This window comes from Stigmatopora nigra, chromosome 7 (assembly GCF_051989575.1).
Source record: "Stigmatopora nigra isolate UIUO_SnigA chromosome 7, RoL_Snig_1.1, whole genome shotgun sequence".
Classification (NCBI taxonomy): domain Eukaryota; kingdom Metazoa; phylum Chordata; class Actinopteri; order Syngnathiformes; family Syngnathidae; genus Stigmatopora; species Stigmatopora nigra.
The window spans coordinates 259122-280563 of record NC_135514.1 but is presented as its reverse complement, the minus strand read 5'-3'; the positions used below and the strand labels follow the sequence as shown (position 1 = coordinate 280563).

At 39.5% G+C, this 21442-nt stretch overlaps 2 protein-coding genes across 2 annotated transcripts; both read right to left on the bottom strand.

Annotated features, from left to right (window-relative positions):
• Positions 1-5344: 5344 nt before the first annotated feature.
• rwdd1 (RWD domain containing 1) lies at positions 5345-11384 on the bottom strand. Its single transcript, XM_077721296.1, has 8 exons — positions 11228-11384; positions 10959-11143; positions 9753-9818; positions 9517-9647; positions 9292-9435; positions 8972-9104; positions 8486-8548; positions 5345-5713 (listed from the first exon to the last, which is right to left on the bottom strand). The coding sequence occupies exons 2-8, from the start codon at positions 11029-11031 to the stop codon at positions 5601-5603; spliced, it is 723 nt and encodes a 240-aa protein (XP_077577422.1). The 5' UTR covers positions 11032-11143; positions 11228-11384; the 3' UTR covers positions 5345-5600.
• Positions 11385-12603: 1219 nt separating this feature from the next.
• LOC144199409 (calcium homeostasis modulator protein 5-like) lies at positions 12604-15463 on the bottom strand. Its single transcript, XM_077721022.1, has 2 exons — positions 14808-15463; positions 12604-13137 (listed from the first exon to the last, which is right to left on the bottom strand). Exons 1-2 carry the CDS (start codon positions 15348-15350, stop codon positions 12748-12750), a joined length of 933 nt encoding a protein of 310 aa, XP_077577148.1. The 5' UTR covers positions 15351-15463; the 3' UTR covers positions 12604-12747.
• Between the last annotated feature and the right edge of the window lie 5979 nt (positions 15464-21442).

Here is a 21442-nt window from a genome sequence, read left to right as displayed (position 1 = left end):
CTTCTGCAACACCATGAAATTATACCACACATCTTCATAGTAGTTCTCCGGATTGTTCTTTTCATTCCACTTCACTCTCCTCTGTGATAGGAGTATGTCACCATCTTGTATTCCAACTTGAGTCTCTGTGTGCGGGGCATTCAGACATGCCTAAGCTGCCACTGACAGTGCAGTCACTGTGATGTGGGTGGCAACAGGTTTCATTGTGGCTTCTGTGTAGAGGTGCAAAGTCTATGGGAAGTCAAGGTTAATAAGTGAGGGGTGCTCGTGGCAGGTGAGTAAACGTAAGTTTAATTTTTTTTTTCTTTTTTTTTCAGGTTTTTGACACCGTCCCACTTCCAGTCTACTCAGAGTCACCTGTGTCTCGAACTACCTTGACCTAGGATTGGTGAACCCACTTTGACTTTACAACGATCTTTGCTGCTGTGGAGGATGGTGAGTTGGGACACAAATGGGTCTTCCTTTTTATGACTCGGATCAGGATCCAGTCACCTGGCTTCACCACCTCCTGCAAGGGAGACAAAGGGGATCAAGGCAGCTCACATGTTCTTTGGATACGTTTTTCGCGAAACATTTTTACTATCCCCTCAGTGAGTGGATTTGCCTCGCCCTTAGTCTCTTGTCATGGTTCACCTCCCCATAGGGGAAGTTGGAATGGTCTTCCATGAACTATCTCAAAAGGTGTTAATCATGAGCTAGTTGGTACTATCTTCATACATATTTTGACCAGTGTTAGGCGTTCTGGCCATGGCTTCTTTATCTCTTCCATGGTTATCTTAAGCCTTGGTTTTATCGTACCATTTGTTTGCTCTACCAGTCCCACGCTCTGCGGATGGTATGAGCAGTGTTTTTTAAACTTATTCCTAAGTGTTTAATTTCAAATATGTAGGTACCTTTTGGACATTGCCCTTGTTTGGGCCGGAGGTTATGTCTGTAACAAATTATATAGTTCCTACAACAAATCTTTAAAGTAGGTATTTAGACCTGTGGGACATAGAACACACGCTGTACCATGTCCATGATCCCCCCTGTTGAGACATGGCTTCTTCCATGCCTCATTTCTGGAATAAATACTTTGGTAGGCACGGTCGGCCTTCAGCTGTGTATAAGCCGTATGCAGATGGTTCCGTGTCTTGATGTATCTTTTCTGTGGTGCAATGTTTTGCATATCAATTAATACTGTTTTTGAGATCGATTCAGTTTTTGTTGTGTATACTGTGCAGCAATGACGATCCGTGTATCTTCTTGTAGCGCCATCAACAAATCAATCTAACTTATTCCGTCACTATAGTTTGAGAAAATCTAAATGCCTTATCAGTCATAATTAAATATGCTAGCTGGTATTCTACTTTTTATCACTGCTTCCTTTTTAAGAACTATGTTTGTTTTGTCCTTTCCTGCAATTACACAAATTAACTAATCATACTAAAAATAAGAAAATACAAAACCCAGGCTGCTTTCTCCTCAGGAAAACAGCTTTCCCGTTCTCTGCAATAGTTATTCACATCAATTAATATCCAGAAACAAATGCACACATTTATAATTCTGAATAGAATTGAACACACTAGAATATAACCACCCATTGTTTGTCAGGTTTAATATTTTTAGCGTAACTGTTCTTTAGAGCAATTAAGGCCCATTACTTATAAAATGCATACTAATCAAGTCCCAATTCATTCAATAATGTGTATCGCGTTGGATATTAAACTCAGTTGTTTGGAATTCAAAATACCCCAATCTAGAAGTCTTTTTATCAAATGTAACATTCCATTGTCTTTTCTCCTATAAAACTTTCTTACTCAATAATTTTAAATAGTCAGGCATACAATTAAAATCTAGTTACATTTCTATCTATTGTAGTTTCTCTTTTCTCTCTGATTATTTACTTTAACGCACTGTAAAAAGCTTTGGTCTCAATTGAAACGCTTTCACCTTTATTTCCTTATGTGGAGACTATAAAACCAATATGAAATATGCTCCCTGAGCAATCATCTTTCCAATCAATATTGGAGTGCTTACCATTTCGTCTGATCACATCAAAAAGTTTATCTTACCTGTCCCCTCAAACATTTCAACTGAGAGAACCTTCTTACAGTGCTCAAAGGGATCTGCATCCTCTTTTAGGCTATTTTCATGTCTACTGATTGGTCAGCAACACTTGGTATGGACGTTCTCTCTTTGGGTTGCTAGTGTATCTTCTCTATACTTTGGGATAAGCACCCAGGCGCTTGGGACCACCGTTGATCCAGTCTGTTTCCTGTTGAGAAGCACAGTCTCCTTCTTCTAACCCAAATTCAAAGTTTCTTTTAAGTTTTTTTCTTTTATGTAGTCAGCCAGATTAGCCTCATCATCCCGTTCCGATAGTGAATAATGGCGTTTGGTATGTCTACTGAATAGGATTTCCATATTTTGTTGTCCGGTTGACCTCGTTATGTAGGCGCAATGATTTCTTAACGAAATATGGAACCTTTTGTCAATCCCGTCAATTATTCTGTCAACACAATTTGGATGCCATTATCACTAAATCAATGGTACGTTGGAATTCTATATCATGCACTGTTTTTGTTTTTTCTCAGAGGTCCCAAATTTTGCATAGCAGATTTGTTCCTCCACTTCAAGTTTAACATTTGGAGTACTGCTGCTGCATTTTCATTAAAAAAATTCATTAAATAATTTTCCACATGTCATCGCCATCCATGAAGAAAAAGGCTTGTTGGCGATTTCAGATATTAATTTAAAATTTCTTAATAATTTTCCACCTTGATATCAGATTGATTGATTATATCTTGGTGTTCGGCCAATCAGAAACAGAAAAAGACAAATCATTCACGCTCACACTCATAGATAATCAAACATCAGTGGTCTGCAATTTTTTATCACTACTATAAGGCACCATCCCACTAGTGGGGCTTTTTGCCTGCTGGTCACTTTTTGCTGTCTCGTGGCAATAATCATTCTCAAAGGAAATAGGTTAATTATGTTTGGTTGACATCAATTGTTTGATGCTAATGTAATCCGTAATATTCTAATAATCATTAATGTGACCCACGCTAAAGCATATTTCAAATGTTCAGGGCAAAACAAGATACATCTCCCGTGCATTGAACATATCATGCTTATTCCATCCAAGGGAAATCATGCCTATCCTAAATTAATTATCTTATCTAAACTTGCCAGGTACAATTTACCTAATAATTTGGATGAATGCCATTTCTGCATTGTCTTCATGTTTGATATCATTGCCATGGGTTGGTAGGTGACACAGTACTTCTGCACAAACCTTTTTATTTGGGGCTGGAGCCCTTCCAGGAACCCTTAACTCAATTGGGCTTGATACGCCACTTTCTCAATTTGGTCTTCTGCAATCACACTGTGGATTTTGAACAGTTCTTCAAATCTTGCTCTGAATTTATGAATTCATGCTTCTTGTTCTTGTGGCTGATTTTGTCATAGCGTGGTATGGGGCGCCTCGTGTCTCGCACTCGGGTCAGGACTCTTTCCACCAGCTGCATTAGGTCTTGTGAGTCATGGGGGTGGATTTTTCCTTAGTTGTTTCTTTCTTCTCACTCTGGCCCAGACTCGTTGAAATGCCATCAAGGAAGGGTAGAGTTGCCCCATTCCTTTTCTCTTTTTGTCCTCTCATATGCATTTTGACAACTCCTGCTGGTCCTGCAGCGGCATCTGCGGGCTCTGGCTCACCCCTCCTTGCTTCATCGTGTGGTATGTGAGGCTGTTGCGTATGCATTCCAGGCCCCACATTGTGTCCTGGGTACAGAGAGGGGGCCGAGGAGAGGACCAGTTTCCTCATCTGGCCTAATATCAATCAAAGCTGTCATGCTGTTTTTTTGTTCATCTTAATTTTTAATTTTCTTCTTAATTTGTTGTTGTTGTCTCTTTTGGGCTATAACGGTCCAAATTATTCCTCCATTCTTCCATGAGTGCAATGATCAGGAAAATGTTTCAGCATAAACCGCATGTCGGCTGGGAGTTCCTTGCTGCATCCGAATCCCATTTTGGACACTCATCTTATATTAGAAGTTTTAGAATTATATTTGTATATTACGCTTTTCCTGTAACGCATTTCTGACTTTTTATTTACGGCGGTGTTTACTCACCTCCTCTTGGAAAGTCCTGTTTAATTTATTATCTTATTTGCCCGCCTAAGTGGTCGTTTATACTGGTTTTGCGCGGCAAACGTTATGATTTCCGAGCTTGTCACATGCTTTAGGTTTATATTCCTCATTATGAAGATGACTTGCAAATTTTATCGTTATTATTCTATATATATTTTTATATTGAGCTCTTTCATTCTGTTGGCACAGTATGACAGTATTTCTTCTATATTTTCAACACAACCTTCAAAGTCCCTGGACGGCGGGGGTGCGACGTGCCTCCTCTGGAAGACTGATGTCACTCAGCCGACCTCGTGGATTGCCACCCTCTGGATCACCCAGAAAGGCAGGGCCTTTTCTCAGAGATAGGCCGACTCACAGCCTCAATCCATTGTATACCTTTACATTTTTTTTCCGTCTTATGTACTTCTCAACAGTATACACAATTTTTCTCTGGCGAATGGAGCATTTTCCCTTTTTGTAGGAAAACAGGGCCTTATGCTAGGTTGGTTTTTACAAATTAATTTAAACAGTGCCTTACCGCTCAGATGCGCTCTGCGTCCGGTGGGATGGATTCGCTTCCTTCTTCCGGGCAGCGGAAAGTCGATCCCCTTTCCCCTCAATGGGGAAAAAGCCGACATCAGTTTTCTGGTTCAACTTATCGTGATCCAAAATCAAGATGTGAATCCTCCCGGGTTTCGGGCACTTGCACAATGCATCTTTTTGGGATGTGGGAGGAAAATGGAGTAGATAACCCACACAGGCCCAGGGAGAATATGCAAATTCAACACAGGTGGACCGACCTGGAATTGAACCCTGCACCTCAGAGCTGTGAGGCCGACGCGTAAACCACTCATCTGCCAGGCCGCCCATTCATAGATATTAATCATTACATTGTATTAATACTAAATCATTTACGTGTAGTAGACATGCACCTGCTTGTGGCAAGTGTGATACTGGTGTGTACTCATAGCGAGCAATGATGATGTTGCTCACACTGGTACTCAGTGTCCTCAGGTAAGTTGTCTTTCTGCCCAGACAAACGAAAAATTAGAGGGAACATTGGCGGTGACATAGTAGATTACGTGCCTATGTGTTATTGCTGTAAAATTCCACAAGGTGGCGTCTGTGTAAAATTCTATTCAAGTGACTAAACTACATGAAAGTATACAAGAATACATGAGAAATATATTCCATATTTCACATACTATTCTCAACAAAATGATCAGTAATGAAGTAATTCCAACTTTTAATTTTACTTATGAGACTCATAATATACAGTTTACTTACTAGGTCAAACTGATGGGCAGCATTCAAACTTAAAGTCAGTTATTTGGAAAGCCAATTTAAAACTAGGGTAATCATAAAAATTACTCCTGTGACAAACAATCCCATTGCCACTACTGATAGTGTATCATTAGATGTTCATTTGTTGGATAAAGTTTCATTCACCACAAATTTCCAAGTTCATTATTTTGTACATCTGTTTTAAACATCATCAATGCCAATTTCTACAGGGTCAAAGTCAGGGTCATCATCCTCCAAATCCAAGTCGTCGATATCCTGGAACAAAGATTCATCCACCTCAACACTGTTTCCACCTAAAAGTAAGAAAGAATAGGGGTTAGATCAGGTGTGGCCAAACCAATTCTAAAGGGCCGCTGTGGGTGCATGTTTTGTTCCAACCGATCCAGCACGGACAGTTTAACCCAGTGGTTTTCAAAGTGGGCGGTACCGCCCCCCGGGGGGTGGTGTGAACTTTCAGGGGGGCGCTGACGAATAAACAGGCGAATGGGGGGTGTTGAAATAGTGAAGGGGGCGATGGAGCAATTACAGTAAAATGTGACGTTGGTGTTTGTAGAAAGACCGGAAAAATTGATTGTCTGTAATAAAAAGTCGACAAAAAAAACAAGCTTTATTGAAACAAGAAACGTTGTCTGCTCGAGCGCTCACGAGCAGCGCGCAAATACCGTATATCACTAATTGTCGCGAGTTTATCGTCGATGCAGGCGACTGGGGAAACCACCACCATCCAGTCAGCCGCAGAGGAGCACACAATAGCGCGCCGGCAACGCTTAACCACAGACGTATGCGCACAGCGACCGGCTTAATGCATCAGCTATCAATTTTTATGATTCGAGGTGAAGAATAAATGATAACCATTTTTGTTTATTAAAATTGTTTTTTTTAGTCTTCAAACTGTTTGTGATTGAAGAATCAACCAATTCTTGTGACATTTAGCAATATAGTCGTTCTAGCGTTCGTTGGAAAGGGGTAAAGAGGGGGGCGTTGGCATTTTGGCCCGGCGGTGAAGGGGGCGGTGGCCAAAAAAAGTTTGAAAATCACTGGTTTAACCAATGGGGTTTCTGCTGAAACAAGAAGGACCTGATTGCAATACACCGATTGCACTTCTAAATTACCATATTTGTGAAAATGTTTCCTCTTTCAAGGTTGGAATGAAAGCATAAACCCACTGCGGCCTTATGTGGGATAGTTTACCCATTTCTGGGTTAGATATACACGGTTTATTGAGGACACTCAGTGAAATGTGTATTTATGATAGAGATTGGGGTTTTGTATTCTGAATCTATGCCAACAAAATCCCTATACAGTAAATTGGTCTAAAAATCTGTAAATGGAAATTGGGACTGATCACTTCATCGGGTTGAATTACATTATTAAAATGTATTAATTTCGTTTTAAGTACTATTATATCATTAGCTGCCGTTGATGGTGATAGTTGTTCAATCCATTTTGACTAGGACGACTGTCAGTGATCCTTCAATCAAACGAATGGATTTGAAGTCTGTCGCCGTTAACTTGAGTGAAACATGATCACACAATACCAGTCTTTACAATTGAAATGGATGTATATAACTGAATTGCAGTGAAAGATTTAATGGCTACAAACAACAAAATAATCTTAATACATTTACAGTAAATTTTAAACCAAAAAAATAAGAGCATTAAAAGTGAAAAAAAGATGAAGGGGACTTTTATTTATTGTATTGGACTATTTTAAGTATTTTTTTTGCTGGAGCCTATTCCAGCAACTAGGGGACACCCTGAATTGGAGGGCATATAATTGCAAGGAGTACATGGACAACCAACCCCAGATATTTTAATCTATTAAAATTTACCCTGACATTCCAAAAACATGTATGGTAGGCTAATTGGAGACTCTAAATTGCCCGTAGGTATGGGTGTGAATGTGCATGCTTGTCCGTCTCCTTGTGCCCTACGATCGGCTGGCCACCTATTCAGAGTGTCCCACGCCTCTGGCCCGAAGTTGGCTGGGATAGGCTCCAGCAGCCCCGCGACCCTAATGAGGATAAAGCGGTTCAGAAAATGAATGAATGTATTGCTTGGCAGCCTAGTAGTTGACTGGTTACAATGTCCCCTTCATGCTTCTGAGATCATTAGTTCAATTTGAAAACTGAGTAGACGCTCCCTTACTTACGAACATTCAAGTTACGAACAACATACATACGAACATGTCTGCAAATTGAGTTTACGTCGAAAAATGTTCTTAAGTTCGATTTTGTATTTGGTTAATGAGCTCAGCTCACCCAGCATCCACCTTCCTCTGCCCAGTTTGTTGCAGTGCGGAAGTGCGTGAACGCATCTTCAGTGCGCAAAGAACCTTTTTCATTTTTATCATTAAATATCTCATGCATCCATTTATCAATATGGTTGGTGAAAAGCAAAAGGCTTCTAGTGAGGGAGGCGCAAGGAAGAGGCAAGCCATTTCATTTGAAACGAAAGTGGCAATAATAAAGAAGCTTGATGCGCGTGAGAAAGTGGTGATCGTTGTATGGGAATACAACTTGAATCGTTCAAATGTCCGTAACATTTATAAACAGAAAGATCGGGCGGCAAGACCAAAATATCGAACGTTGCACAAAAGTTGAAAATCAATCGAATGATGCCATACAGTGATACCGCATCATTTATGATGAAAAAAAGAAAACTGCAATCTTCATGAGATAGCTTCTTTCGGACAGTTTCTAGTATATCTCTCTCCCCCCATCTCTCTAATGTATATATACAGTACTGTATGTATTCTCTCCATTTTATTAAATGTTTTTTTAAGTAAAAACCAATGCTGGTTACTTATACAATTCTTAAAAATACAAATACATTTATATAAACTTTCATTATACTCATACAGGCCTTAAACAAATTATAATAAAAAATATAGCACTGAATCGACTTATGAACAATTTCTACTTATGAACAAGCGCTCAGAACGTAAGTCGTTCGCAAGTAGGGGAGCGTCTGTACATTGATAATTGTGAACAAAAACCAACATAATTCATGGCTCCTACCCACAGACTATAAACATGGGATGTAAAATATCATTCAAACATTACCATCTTCAAGGAACTGGATGTCTGACGTGTCCAGATTGTGGTCCCTCTCAAACAGTTGTTTGCCTGTGGAAAAATATTTGCATCACTCTCAATATGTAATATTTGTTCATTTGACAATAAATCGAGGCGGGCCAGCGGCTGAGTGGTTAGCGCCTCAGCCTCACGGTGGGAGACCTGGGTTCAAATCCAGGTCGGTTCACCCAAGTGAAGTTTGCATGTTCTTCCCTGTGTGGATTTTCTACTGGTACTCTGGTTTCCTCCCACATTCCAAAGACATGCATGGTAGGCTGATTGGAAAATCTAAATTGCCCCAAGGTATGGGTGTGAGGGTTAGGTGTCCCCCACCTCTGGCCCAAAGTCAGCTGGGATAGTTTCCAGCACCCCCCACGCTCAGAAAATGAGGTGAGATGCTGCAAATCGAACATATCACTGAAAGAAACCCAAAAGTAACAGCAGATTTGAGGAAGAGAAAAGTGAAGTATTTACCGGTGAGTTTTGCTTTTCCCGATTGCTCCTCTTCTTTCTGTCTTTTCCTCCGTAACTCAACCATTTCAAGCTCAAATTTGGCTTTCCATGCAAGGAAGTTCTCAATTGTTACCACTGTTCCTTGAAATGCTACCTATTAAACACGTGCAGTTCTTTCATTATATTAAACAAGTTTCATTACATGTTAAGTTCATTGTAAACCGTCATTTCATTTTTCTGTGTAAAAAAAAAGAATTGGCTGTCGGGCATCTCTACAAATTCTGGACTGTATTCCAATGTCTTAAATGAAGAATTATAGACATTTTTATGTAGTGCCTTACCTTTTCTGCTTCCTCCGCCTCCCTCTCTTGCCGCAATTTTTCCTCTTCTTGTCTGGTCTTCATCAGGTCCACAATTTTGTTAAGTTTTTCCTGGACAGCTGTCACCAGAGTAAATATCATCACCATGCCCAGGTTTTCTTCTGCCTGCAGAGAAAAAAATGTAAAGACAAATCCTGTTAGTGACACACAATCCTGTGGTAGTTAGTTGTATTATGAAATTCTGACCTGCTGCTGTAGTAGTGTGAGAATGTCCTCTATATCATTATTTTCCAGGTTCTCTTGGGAGTGGACCTCCCACAGTGGCGGGTCATCTGGGTACGATTCTACATACATAAACTTTAAAGTTGCTTCTACGGCTACAAGGGGAAACAAACAATGGGTATTCCATTTATGCTGTCTGGTTTTATGACGTACCAAGAGGAGTATTGTTATGTGACAGTACATTTAACCAATATACTCACTTTCACCATTTTCCCCCGCGTCTGACGTTACAGTGATAGTGAAACTTATGGGATCCTCCGAAAGCACTACAATTGTATGAAATTCATAGGATTAAATCCACCCATACAGTAATACCTTGACATTTGAGCAATTTGAGATACGAGTAAAATTTTGAGCAAATATTTACCTAAAGATACAAGACAAATTTTGATATACGAGCATATAGCTTACGCGAGAGGCTGCTTTGAGAACATCATCTCGCCGCAACTCCCTTGTGTAAATGTCTATACGAGCACTGGGCGGAGTGTTACATTCTCAATGTTTTTTTTCTCCGTTAGTCAGTGCATGATGGTGTACGCATGGCCGAGCTGACTCGCTACTACGAAAGGAGTACACTACTTCCTGATGTGGTCGTGCATTATCCTATTGTGAGGACATTTGTTTTCATCATTTTGGGAATATGTTGAAGAGAAGACAAAAGCAAACAACCCATTCAGTGTTGAGCCTGGGCAAAAAGCCACCGGGGAGAAGAAAGGTATCAAAATGTGAAACTAAATTTAGTGTTAGGTTCGATTACACTTATTTTTGAGTGTCTGCATCGTAATTCAAGTCAGTAATGATAATCATTTGAATTTGTTTAAGTTATGTTATGAGTGCGTTGAGGTGCACCCCCCCCCCCCCGTCCGCCCCACCTTCGAAATACAATAATTTTAGTACCATTAGACACATTTTAGTAAAATTAAGCCACTAGTTAAGTTACTTTGTTAATAGATGGCGAATTAAAACAAATTTTAAAAATCCAATCCAATATCCTATTTTTGGTGTTTTTTTCAGAGGGTTGGAACGAATGAATTTGTTTTTAGTTCAATGGGAAACGTTCATTTGAGTAACGAGAAAATTGACATACGAGCTCAGTCCTGGAAAGAATTAAACACGTATCTTGAGGTACCACCTTACTATATAACTTTTCTACCTTTGAGTTTCGTCCTCGTTGAATGGCGAGTGGCCAGGTACATATTACGATACAATGCTATTGAATATGCGATAACATTTTATTATTAACATAGTTGAATACATGATCTAATATAGTATTCTACTGAAAAAAGGTTGCCTGATCTTCACAAAGTACTGTTTGGAGTAATTCGAGCTTTTTGGGATCCATTGCTAGCCGTAGCTACCTAAGTGTTAGCCGTATTTTCTGTATGTCAACATGAAGGAATTCAAACCTGTAAATGAGTCTGGGTATATCGACTCAATTGCTTCTAGCTCATTCCTTTGCTCTTCTGCGTAGTCTGTCATTTTCGTGTTGCAGCAGGTTATCTAGCAGTTTGCAAAATCATCACCGTGGTTGTTCGTGCAGCCGCCATGCACTGCCACTGCCTGCATCTGTTCAAATCGATTGCATCCTCATCTTTAAAAAAAAAGTAAAAAAAATAAAAGCAGAGGTCCGTGTCCTGACATATAACACGTGCGTAAGTACAATCTTTATTTTTACTTTTGTCGGTTTCAACAATATAATGACCGTGTTGGCATCCCAATCGCAATCGGTGTAGTTGTTATCTATTATTTTTGTCTGCACATATAACCGGTGCGTTTTCTTCTCTTCGTCTTTTTCTTCTTCTATGGTGTCACTACAATATTGTTAAAAGATGTCGACTTGTTTTTGCCACTGCACATGCGCGAATCCTTCGTCACATCTTGAGCAACGAGGGCAGATGTGGAACAAGATTGATTTGAATTGAATTGAATTTAACAGAATACTTTATATTGTCATTATACAACTATAATGAGTTTTAAAGCTTTCAACATGTAGTGCACAAATAACAACAAAAATACATATAATAAATAAATAAATAATCAATTAATAAATAAGTAGTCCAAGTGAGGTTAGCAAAATGGAGCGAGCTTGTTCCATCTAAAGTCCAGGACGAGTTCCATGGTTTTGTCGCACCACTATAGGCAGAACAACAAACAAGCAAACACATACAAAATCCATATATAGTAATGATTAATAAATAATTACTAAAAGATCAATAAATAAAAAATATGAAAATAAATAAAATATACAAAAATAAATAAAATACATAAAAATATACAAAAATAAACAAAATACATGCAAATATACATAAATAATTAAAATATAAAATAATTAAATATATAAAAAATAAAATAATACATAAAAATATACAAAAATAAACAAAATACATGCAAATATACATAAATAATTAAAATATAAAATAATTAAATATATAAAAAATAAAATAAAATAATAAGAAAAAAATAATTAAGTAGTCCAAGTGAAGTCAGCAGAGCGAAGCGGCTTGTTCTGTCTGAATTCCAAGATGAGTTCCATGGTTTTGGAGACATTCAGCACCAAGTCGCACCACTTGTTGAAGCTATGGACGCAACAACAAACAAGAAAACACATGGAAAATCAACACACATATAGTAATGATAAATTAATAATCACTAAATAGTAATTGATAAATAACTGCTCAACACAATAAATAAGTAATATAAGTAGTAGCAGTGACGGGCCGGGCATTTCACACCTAAGCCTTCAGTAGTGCTACGTGTGAATCAATCCAATTCAGTATTTTATAGCTATAAAACCTTTACTGCAGCTACAGCTGAGACACATAAAAAAGAATCAATAATAACATCAAAAATTTATTATTAAGGAAAGTAGACACATTTTTATATATATATATATATATATATATATATATATATATATATATATATATATATATATATATATATATATATATATATATATATATATATATATATATATATATATATATATATATATATATATATATATATATATATATATATATATTTTTTTTTTTTTATTTTATTTTTTATTTTATTTTATTGAATAAATGACCAAATAACATGTATTCAAAGGTGTGAGTAGTGCCCCATCCTAGTCCGCTCATTTTTCACATTGCATAACAAACTTGTGAAAGCATCATGCAAATTAATTTAAAAAAAACAATAGCATTCATTTTATTTCATTTCAATCCCATGCTCCAAGTCCATGACTGGTCTCTTCTCCGGTGCAAAGTCCCTGTCTGCTCTCTCCACATAACGTTGTAGGGTACTGTAATATTGTTCGCTCCTCGAGAAGGTGTAGAGGGCAGAAATCTCCTCCCAAGCCTTGTGGTTGGGGAAAGGAAACGGATCAGGATCCTTGTTCTCAAAGAAACTTTTTAGGTTTCTTTCAGCTAGTTTGGAGGCATACTCCACAGTGTAGGCATCAAATTGTTCCCTTTCTTTTTCCACATAGTGTTTCCAGAATGTGAGCTGCAGATAGCTAACTTTAGAACGGCAGTTCGTGTAGCAGGCACCAAGAAGCCCAAATGTGGCAGCGATGATAATAATGCACCAGCCCAGAATCTGCAAACACGAGAAAGACCAGATGATGCTCATCATTATTGAATTGTAATAAATGCTTTTATTTTCATTATACAAGTATAATAAGATTTAAAGCTTCACCATGAAGTGCAAAAATAAAATGATAATAAATGATAAATAAATAATCAATAAATAAGTGATGAATAAATGTGTATTTTTTTGTTAGGCCTGCCATTAATACTGAAGTGACGTTTCGCGAACGGACGTTTCGCGAATGGACGTTTCGCGAACGGACGTTTCGCGAACGGACGTTTCGCGAACGGATGTTTCGCGAACGGACGTTTCGCGAACGGACGTTTCGCGAACGGATGTTTCGCGAACGGACGTTTCGCGAACGGACAGTTCGCGAACGGACAGTTCGCCGAACGGACGTTTCGCCGAACGGACGTTTTGCGAACGAACAGTTCGCCGAACGGACGTTTCGCCGAACGGACGTTTTGCGAACGAACAGTTCGCCGAACAGACATTTCGCAAACGAACAGTTCGCCGATCGGACGTTTTGCAAACGAACAGTTCGCCGAACGGATGTTCCGCGAACGAACAGTTCGCCGAATGGACGTTTCGCCAAAAAAAAGTGTTTCATTTATTATTTTATTAAACAAATAAATGTGGGGATGTTTCTCATTGTGTTGTTTTTGTGCCGAGGTTAAAAAACATACAAGATCCGGGGTGGGGTGAGCGGGCGAATCCCGTTTTGGCGAAATGTCCGTTCGGCGAAACGTCCGTTCGGCGAAATGTCCGTTCGGCGAAACGTCCGTTCGGCGAAACGTCCGTTCGGCGAAACGTCCGTTCGGCGAAACGTCCGTTCGGCGAAACGTCTGTTTGGTGAAACGTACGTTTGGCGAAACGTGCATTCGGCGAAACGTCCGTTCGGCGAAACGTCCGTTCGGCGAAATGTCTGTTTGGTGAAACGTTATGATTTTTATTTCTTTCCCACTCTAATTTGGACAAAACATCTTTAAAAATCAAACAATTTGATTTTCTGTTTATTTTCCTCATTCTGTCTCTCATGGCTGAGGTTTCCCCATGTTTACAATTACAGGCCTCTCTAATCTTTTTGAGAAGGAGAACTTGCACAATTGGTGCTTGACAAAATACAGTGTTCCCGGGTCATCGCGGTTAATGGGGACCGGGACCACCCGCGATAAGTGAATTTCCGCAAAGTAGGGATTCTCCTTCAAAAATGTTTAATTTGAATTTAATTCCCAAAAAAAATATATAGAGATTTTTACCCCCCGTATACAGTACACTATATAGAATACGGGTAGAGAGAGTGAAATTCATGTTATAACAAAAAAAAAAAACATAAAATATAAATAAAATATGTTGTCTCAATGTAATACTTGTATTTTTATTTTTTATTTTTTTCCAAAAAAATCTGCGAAGCTCTGAGTCCGTGGTGGCTGAGCCGCGAAGTAGCGAGGGAACACTGTACTTGTTTGGCCCACTGTATATCATCAACTATCTAAAGAATTATAAATATATATTAAATTATATAATTAAAAATACATCAAGCCACCAAGTGTTGCAGTTATTATTCCGTCTGACTTTGGTGCGTACAGTCTGGGTACAATTCCTAGTCGGTGGCAGTGTAGTAATCACCTAGTCCATAAAGTGTTCAAATAATGACTATAAGATTCAAATGCCTTTACCTGAGATTGGGCCCTGAACATTAGAAGCAAATCCATGCGGTCTTCAGCAGTTAACTTAGACCTGCCACAGGGAACACGGGCCAACTCTTCTCGGCACTTCATAGTCTTGTTCTTACATAATATATCCACCACCAGGTTGTCATTGAGACCGCTGACAGCACATTCATAAAATGTCCCATTGAGCAGAGCAACACAGAGCCACATTATAGGAGCGACACAAGCCCCCGTGAAGATGTTTATGAACACTCGAAAGCATCCACAACATCTTCCGCGCGGACACAGCTTTATTGGATTGAGGCAGCAACCAGTGTAAAGCCTCCACAACCTGGCACTGAAGAAGAGACCCAACATCAGAAGGACAGCTGCAGGTCCAAGCAGGAATGTGAGTCCATAGGCAAAGTTCTGGTCACGGTTGCAGGGACACTGAAAGGAGACCATGGAAAAGACTCGTTCCCCACCTATCGTCAGGAGAGCCATAAAACTGTAGCCAATTGTGGCTTTCTGGTTCATGAGGAAACGCAGGACAGTCTGGAATTTATCCATTGCAGCAATATGAGGTTTTGATGTGCTCGGCAATTAATAAACTAGGCAAAAATGAGACAGCAGAATGGAAAAGTGCTGTACGAAGCCCTAGGCATTTGCTCTGTCTAGTCTTGTTCCAGCTGAAGACAAAAACAGAGCCCCTCCCTCAGTCTGTGCCCTTCCCTCCAGACTCCTCCCTCAATCCCTTGGAGACTCCATCCCACTCATTTCTTTTCATTCACTAAATCTATAAGGCAAATTACAAAATAGCTATCAGTGTAATGAAATAAATCCACCACGTAATAGGCTAAAATTGAATACAACCTCCCTCTATCATTTATTTGTCTCATGCTTTAACTCTCCCACACAAATCCTGTATATCCTGTTTTGGTGATTACTACTCTGGGTCCCTTGACAGTAATGCAGGCTTGGAAGCCTACAGTAATGCCTTGATCATATTTCAGGCAAACACATAGAAGCCAACCATTCTTAACTCTTCAATCCATCAATTTAGGTAAATGATCATGCACACAGGGGTGTAATCAAATAATAGACCCTTGAGTGCTAGCAGCAGCCGTCACATTATCAATAAAATGATTGAAATCACATTTTGGTAAAAGATAAGCAAAGAGGGGATACTTGCAGATAAACAATTCATGCACATTGACACGTCTTCTGTTGAATATTTTCATACACAACATACCATTGTTCCAGAAACACAGCAAGTCATCATCAACAGCTCAACAGAATGAAGACAGAATGTCAGGAATGTATTTCATATTTTATTATATATTCGCTTGCAATGAATGCATTGCTTCACTTTCAAACTTACTTTGCTCAACGTGATTAATTCCATATTATTATATGTTTGCTTGCAACAAAGTATAATTGCTTTGCTCCTGATAACCGTAGTCTAAATAAGGAAGAGCCTGAACGGACTGGACTACTGAGAACTGCATCTATGTCCTCTGCCTCTCCTACAGAAAATTCCCAAGGGTTCCTAAAGTTTACCTTTGCGCAATGCTAACCAATTGCCGAAGGAAACCAGAGTACAGAGAGTAGAAACTCAGGTGCGGTGAAAACATGCATTCTCACACAGGAAAGTCATAACGGTGAGGCAGGCATGCTATCCATTCACCCATTGGCCCAACCATTCAAAATATTAATACAAAAACAATGAAAATATAGACTGATTTTGTAATAAACTACCAATTGAACTTGAGCTCTTTCACACAAATAGAAATGCAAAAATGAAGATTTATTTACTAAATTAGTTGTGCTGATGATGACTGCTGGCAGTTAAAAAAAATAAAAGTACTTCATAGGATACCTTTATTTGTTCTTTTACCAACAGTTGGGAATAAATATTCTGTGGAGAAACCCAGCGCATCTTGGTCGTCTCTTCGAATTTTGAACATGCCCTTTGTGAAGACGACAGGCCCGTTATAGTTTAATATAGATAAAAAATGTTATAGTCAGGTAGAGTCAGATATCAGGGCTTGTAGTCTAACACTATCCAAACAGGTCAGCACCTGGTTGGACAACATGACAAAGGCAATCAACAGCCAACCAAGGTTCTGAATTCTCATCTCATCTCATTATGTGCACCGCTTTATCCTCATTAGGGTTGCAGGGGGTGCTTGAGTCAGACTACACCCTGAATCGGTAGCTAACCAATTGCAGGGCACAAGGATACGGACAACCATGTGTTGTACCCGCGATTTTCCACGGGTGGCAGTATTTCGCCTTTAAAAGACGGGTGAAATAATCAGACAGGTCCTTTGTTGTATTTCAAACCAACTTTAGTTATATCAAAGCAATTCACACAAAACATAATATACAATAACACTCAAATTTTTACATAGTAACATATTAACAACCCGTTATAATCCAAACAATGTACTTGTTGCAAAAACAATTATAACTTATGAGTATAGAACAGGGATGGGCAAACTTTTTGACTTGCGGGCCACTATGGGTTATAAAATTTGAACAAGGGGCCACAGCAGTACATTGACTGCTGGGCCAAATATAATAAAGCGTTGCTTGTAGTATCCAAACCTCATAGTACAGCAAGCACATGCAAATAAATGTTCAACACGTTTCACTAACATTGAGGACTGCATTTTCCAAATGTACAAGAGAAATAGTAGGCCAAATAGATTAGAATAGAAAACTGTGATCTATCAACCCTGGAGATTGCATCTGTTTTTAATACAATTCAATTGAAGGCACCAAGTAAAACAAATATCAAAATTTATTGAAATCTTGATGAATATAACTTTCAACATTCAAAACATTACTACCCAACAACATAGGCGACTAACCTCAATCCTTTCTGTCCCGCTGCAGTGCGTAATTAAAAGATGCGCCCTTTCAAACTTTCAATTTTTTTATCATAGTAGAAAAACTCGAACTTTCAGTGGGAACAGTGTTGTTGGTCTCCCTTTTTTGCCAGTGCATCAAAGTTTGGTGTTAGTTTTGTTGTGGAAAGTCTCAGGATAGATCGGAGGTGTTGGTCAGTTAACTTTGATCTGTGACGGGCTTTGTTGATGTTCATGATGCTGAACGTCCTCGCCTCGCGTTTTCCCCTTCAGCGTCTCCATGCTCAAAAGTTCCTCAGTTATCTCAAAACTTTTGTTTATCCCGCGGATAAAAATGAGGAGCTGAGCAGTGTCTTTAATGTCCGTACTTTCATCAAGCGCTAATGAAAATAACTCAAAGGTTGCCGCTTTTTTGTTTAACTCGCTCACTATATCTTCATCAATGAGTTCCACACGGCGAGTTATTGTCCTGCGTGATAAGCTGATTTTTTCGAACTTGCCTTTGCTCTCCGGACACAAAACACCAGCTGTCTCTATCATGCATTCTTTCAAAAACTCGCCTTCGGAGAAAGGCTTGCTAGCCTTTGCCAGTTTGAAGGCCAGCAAAAAGCTTGTCTTTGTGCTTGCCTCTTGAATTGCAGTTTGCCGGTGAAAAAAATTCTGCTGACTCTGCAAATTAGCCACCAATCTCTGAGCAGTAGCCGCTCGTTGTTGTGTTGACTGCTTGCTAGCGTAGTTTGCATGCTTCGTGGCAAAGTGACGGCTGATATTGTACTCTTTGAAAACAGCAATAGTTTCTTGGCATATCAGACATACAGCGGTTGATCGGACTTCAGTGAAGAAATATTTAGTTGTCCACTCTTTATTAAATACACGACACTCACTGTCCACTTTCCTTTTCTTTGGTCCGCTCATTTTTACAGAAGGGCTCAAATGACAATGAGAAAATTAAAGAGGGATAAATAAAGAGAAAGGCGCGACTCAACAAAGGCCTAAATGTCAGCGCGCCATTTATAGGTGAAACACGGTATTGCATGGACAAGATGTAATGAATGATTTATGAAGCATTATTATTTTATTTATTGGACAAGCTCGGCGGGCCGGATTAAATTGTCTAACGGGCCGTATACGGCCCGCGGGCCGTAGTTTGCCCATGTCTGGGCTATTTCCTCTTCATAAGATAAAAGTTTCAATTCTTTTGCCTCCACATCTGTTGCTGCCTTTGCTAAACAGCCAACTGTTTTGTCAAGCTGGTTCTTCAATTCTATAATTTCGTACCGCTGATTTTCTCTCTCAGCTTTGTAAATTTCTATAGCTTCATTTCTCGCAGAGAGCTGCTCCAACAAATCTCTTCTTCGCTTATCGCTCTCTTCATTATGCCTAGCTTGTTCTTGTTTCATGGCTTCAAGGTCCCTCTTGAGAATTTTTTCGCGCTCAAGAGAGACCAAGTGTTCACTATTTATTGCCTGCTTTGCCCCAAAAAGTCTCTGCCACCCCAGTCTTCTGTCTCCATACAACATCCTTATCCCCTCTTTTAATTTTAACAACTCAGACATACCTTGGTCCTCGTCTTTGAGTTCGTTCCTTTCCAGGTGGTTAGCGATGTGACACAACAATTTGAATTTTGATATGCGTTTCGGACTCCCTATGTTAAGGAAATCACATATTTCTAACAGGTCATTAACTGTTAGCTTGTGCAACATTTCTTCTACTTCCAGGCGTAACTGCTCCCGTTCCATTTCCATTTTCTCAACACAGTAGGAGTTTGGTTTATGATGCAAAAGTGTGAGCACTGAACTGGCACGTTTTTACCGTCTCTCTGATGATCTCTACTGGCCTCAGATGACGAGTACTCTGCCAACTTCACGTCCCTTTTCACCACAACGCCTCTCCTCACTGTCTTGTTCCTGGATGTGGTTGGTTCTGCTGGCTCAGCATTCAGTAGTCAGGTTGTGAATACTGGTCATCTAAGCAGCAATCCCAGCGGTGCCTCCAAAAATGTTGTACCCGCGATTTTTCACGGGTAGAAGTATTTCGCCTTTAAAAGACGGGTGAAATAATCAGACAGGTCCTTTGTTGTATTTCAAACCAACTTAGAGAAATGTCTGAATAGCCCGTTATTATACTATACCAAGGTCTATGACCATTGGTTAATCACTGCGTGACTTGCGCGTGCCCATTACGTCATCGCCGTGTGTTTAACGCATGCTACGCGGCATGAGTCCCTTTTTAACTTAACACCTGCACTCATGTATAACATCAACTACTTCACCCTGTCACACATGCACACTCACACCGAGACCTAGGGGCAATTTAGAGTGTCCAATCAGACTACCTCACATGTTTTTGGAATGTGGGAGGAAACTGGAATACCCAGAGGAAACCAACGCAGGCCCGGGGAGAACATGCAAACTTCACACAGGTGGACCGACCTGGATTTGAACCCAGGACCCCAGAGCTGTGAGGCCGACCCGCTAACCACTTGCCCCCCACCGGGCCGCCTGCCTCTCTTCGAAACCCTGTTAAATAATTGTTCATGGTGTCACTTGAGGGTCTGCCACACTGTGTATCTACACTTCAAACTCAGATTGTGTGCAAAAAGTGCATGGTTAGTGCAAACAAAACTCCTACACCACTGAGCAAATGTGTACTAAGTAAAAAAATAAAAAATGATGAAAGTTTCACCCAGGCTCGAACGTTCGGAATCCTTCCACGAATGTACATCTATATGATCATTTAACTGAGCTCACACATTCGGAAACCTCTCACTAATGGACATATTCACATGGGCTCACCAGAGATGTCTTCAACTCTTTTAGATAAGTCGTCAACCTTGGGTACCTAGCTTCAGAGCCGAAGTCCAGCGAGTTAAAAGGGTCGTAAATGCCATGGGCATGGTCTTCACCAGATGTCGGCTCAGCCTCTGGATCCCTTTCTGTATAGTGACTCCCAAGCTTGAAGGACCATTAAATGTTAGGTTCACCATTTGGCATTCCCAAATGCATGGCCAAATAAGAGTCTTCTGGAATTTTCACATGGCAGGAGAATGACCGTTCAGGCAACATCCCAACTCTTTTCCGACATCCACGTCTTTTCTGTTGTTTTATTAAATAAGAGTCCTGATTACAATGTACGTCTCAACTCTAAAGGGGAAGGGTGGAAACACAAGTGAGATCTCAATAGTAAAAACAAATGAATGTCTGAAAGTCTCGTGGAGTGTTTGTGGTGGAGTTCAAGTGCAGTTCAAGGTGTCCTCTTTGTTGTGTCCACTCCAAGCAGTCCAAGGGGTTTCGGCTTCTCTTTGTTTAGTTGAACCAAGGTACTTTGGTGCAAGCATGACACTAATAATAATGAGCAAAGCGAGTTCAAAAGTTAAGCAAAGTGTATTCTTTGTTGCAAGAAAGTGTATAATAATATGAAATAAAATCCTGACACATGGTATGGAAGATGAATGAAAAAAAACTGCAGGGGACAAAAACGGAAATTTGCAAAAAGGAGACATGTCCATGTCGTGTCCCCCTAAAATTACACCCAAGGTTAAGATAATCAAAAATAAACAAATACATTAAAAATCCTAGGTAAATAACAAGTGACAACTAGCCCTAAAATGTCTTTTATTGATAAAAACATTAATAGATTAGTTTGATAAAAAATAGTTTGAACATGAAAGAAAAACTATTATTCTCCACCCCAATATGCAGTATTAATATGACCTGTAATAAATGAATTACTGTTTTATGAGGTGTTGTTCGGAATATATTCACAAAAGAGTAAAAAGCTTGACCAGCA

What these genes read in the sequence shown, in the direction of transcription:
- rwdd1 (XM_077721296.1), bottom strand. Translation starts at nt 11,031, where the DNA reads ATGACAGACTACGCAGAAGAGCAAAGGAATGAGCTAGAAGCAATTGAG. An exon ending in TCACACTACTACAGCAGCAG is followed by an intron (nt 9,436 to 9,516) that starts GTCAGAATTTCA and finishes TTTTCTCTGCAG; the next exon opens with GCAGAAGAAAACCTGGGCAT. An exon ending in GGGAAAAGCAAAACTCACCG is followed by an intron (nt 8,549 to 8,971) that starts GTAAATACTTCA and finishes ATTTTTCCACAG; the next exon opens with GCAAACAACTGTTTGAGAGG.
- LOC144199409 (XM_077721022.1), bottom strand. Translation starts at nt 15,350, where the DNA reads ATGGATAAATTCCAGACTGTCCTGCGTTTCCTCATGAACCAGAAAGCC. An exon ending in TGTTCAGGGCCCAATCTCAG is followed by an intron (nt 13,138 to 14,807) that starts GTAAAGGCATTT and finishes TCGTGTTTGCAG; the next exon opens with ATTCTGGGCTGGTGCATTAT.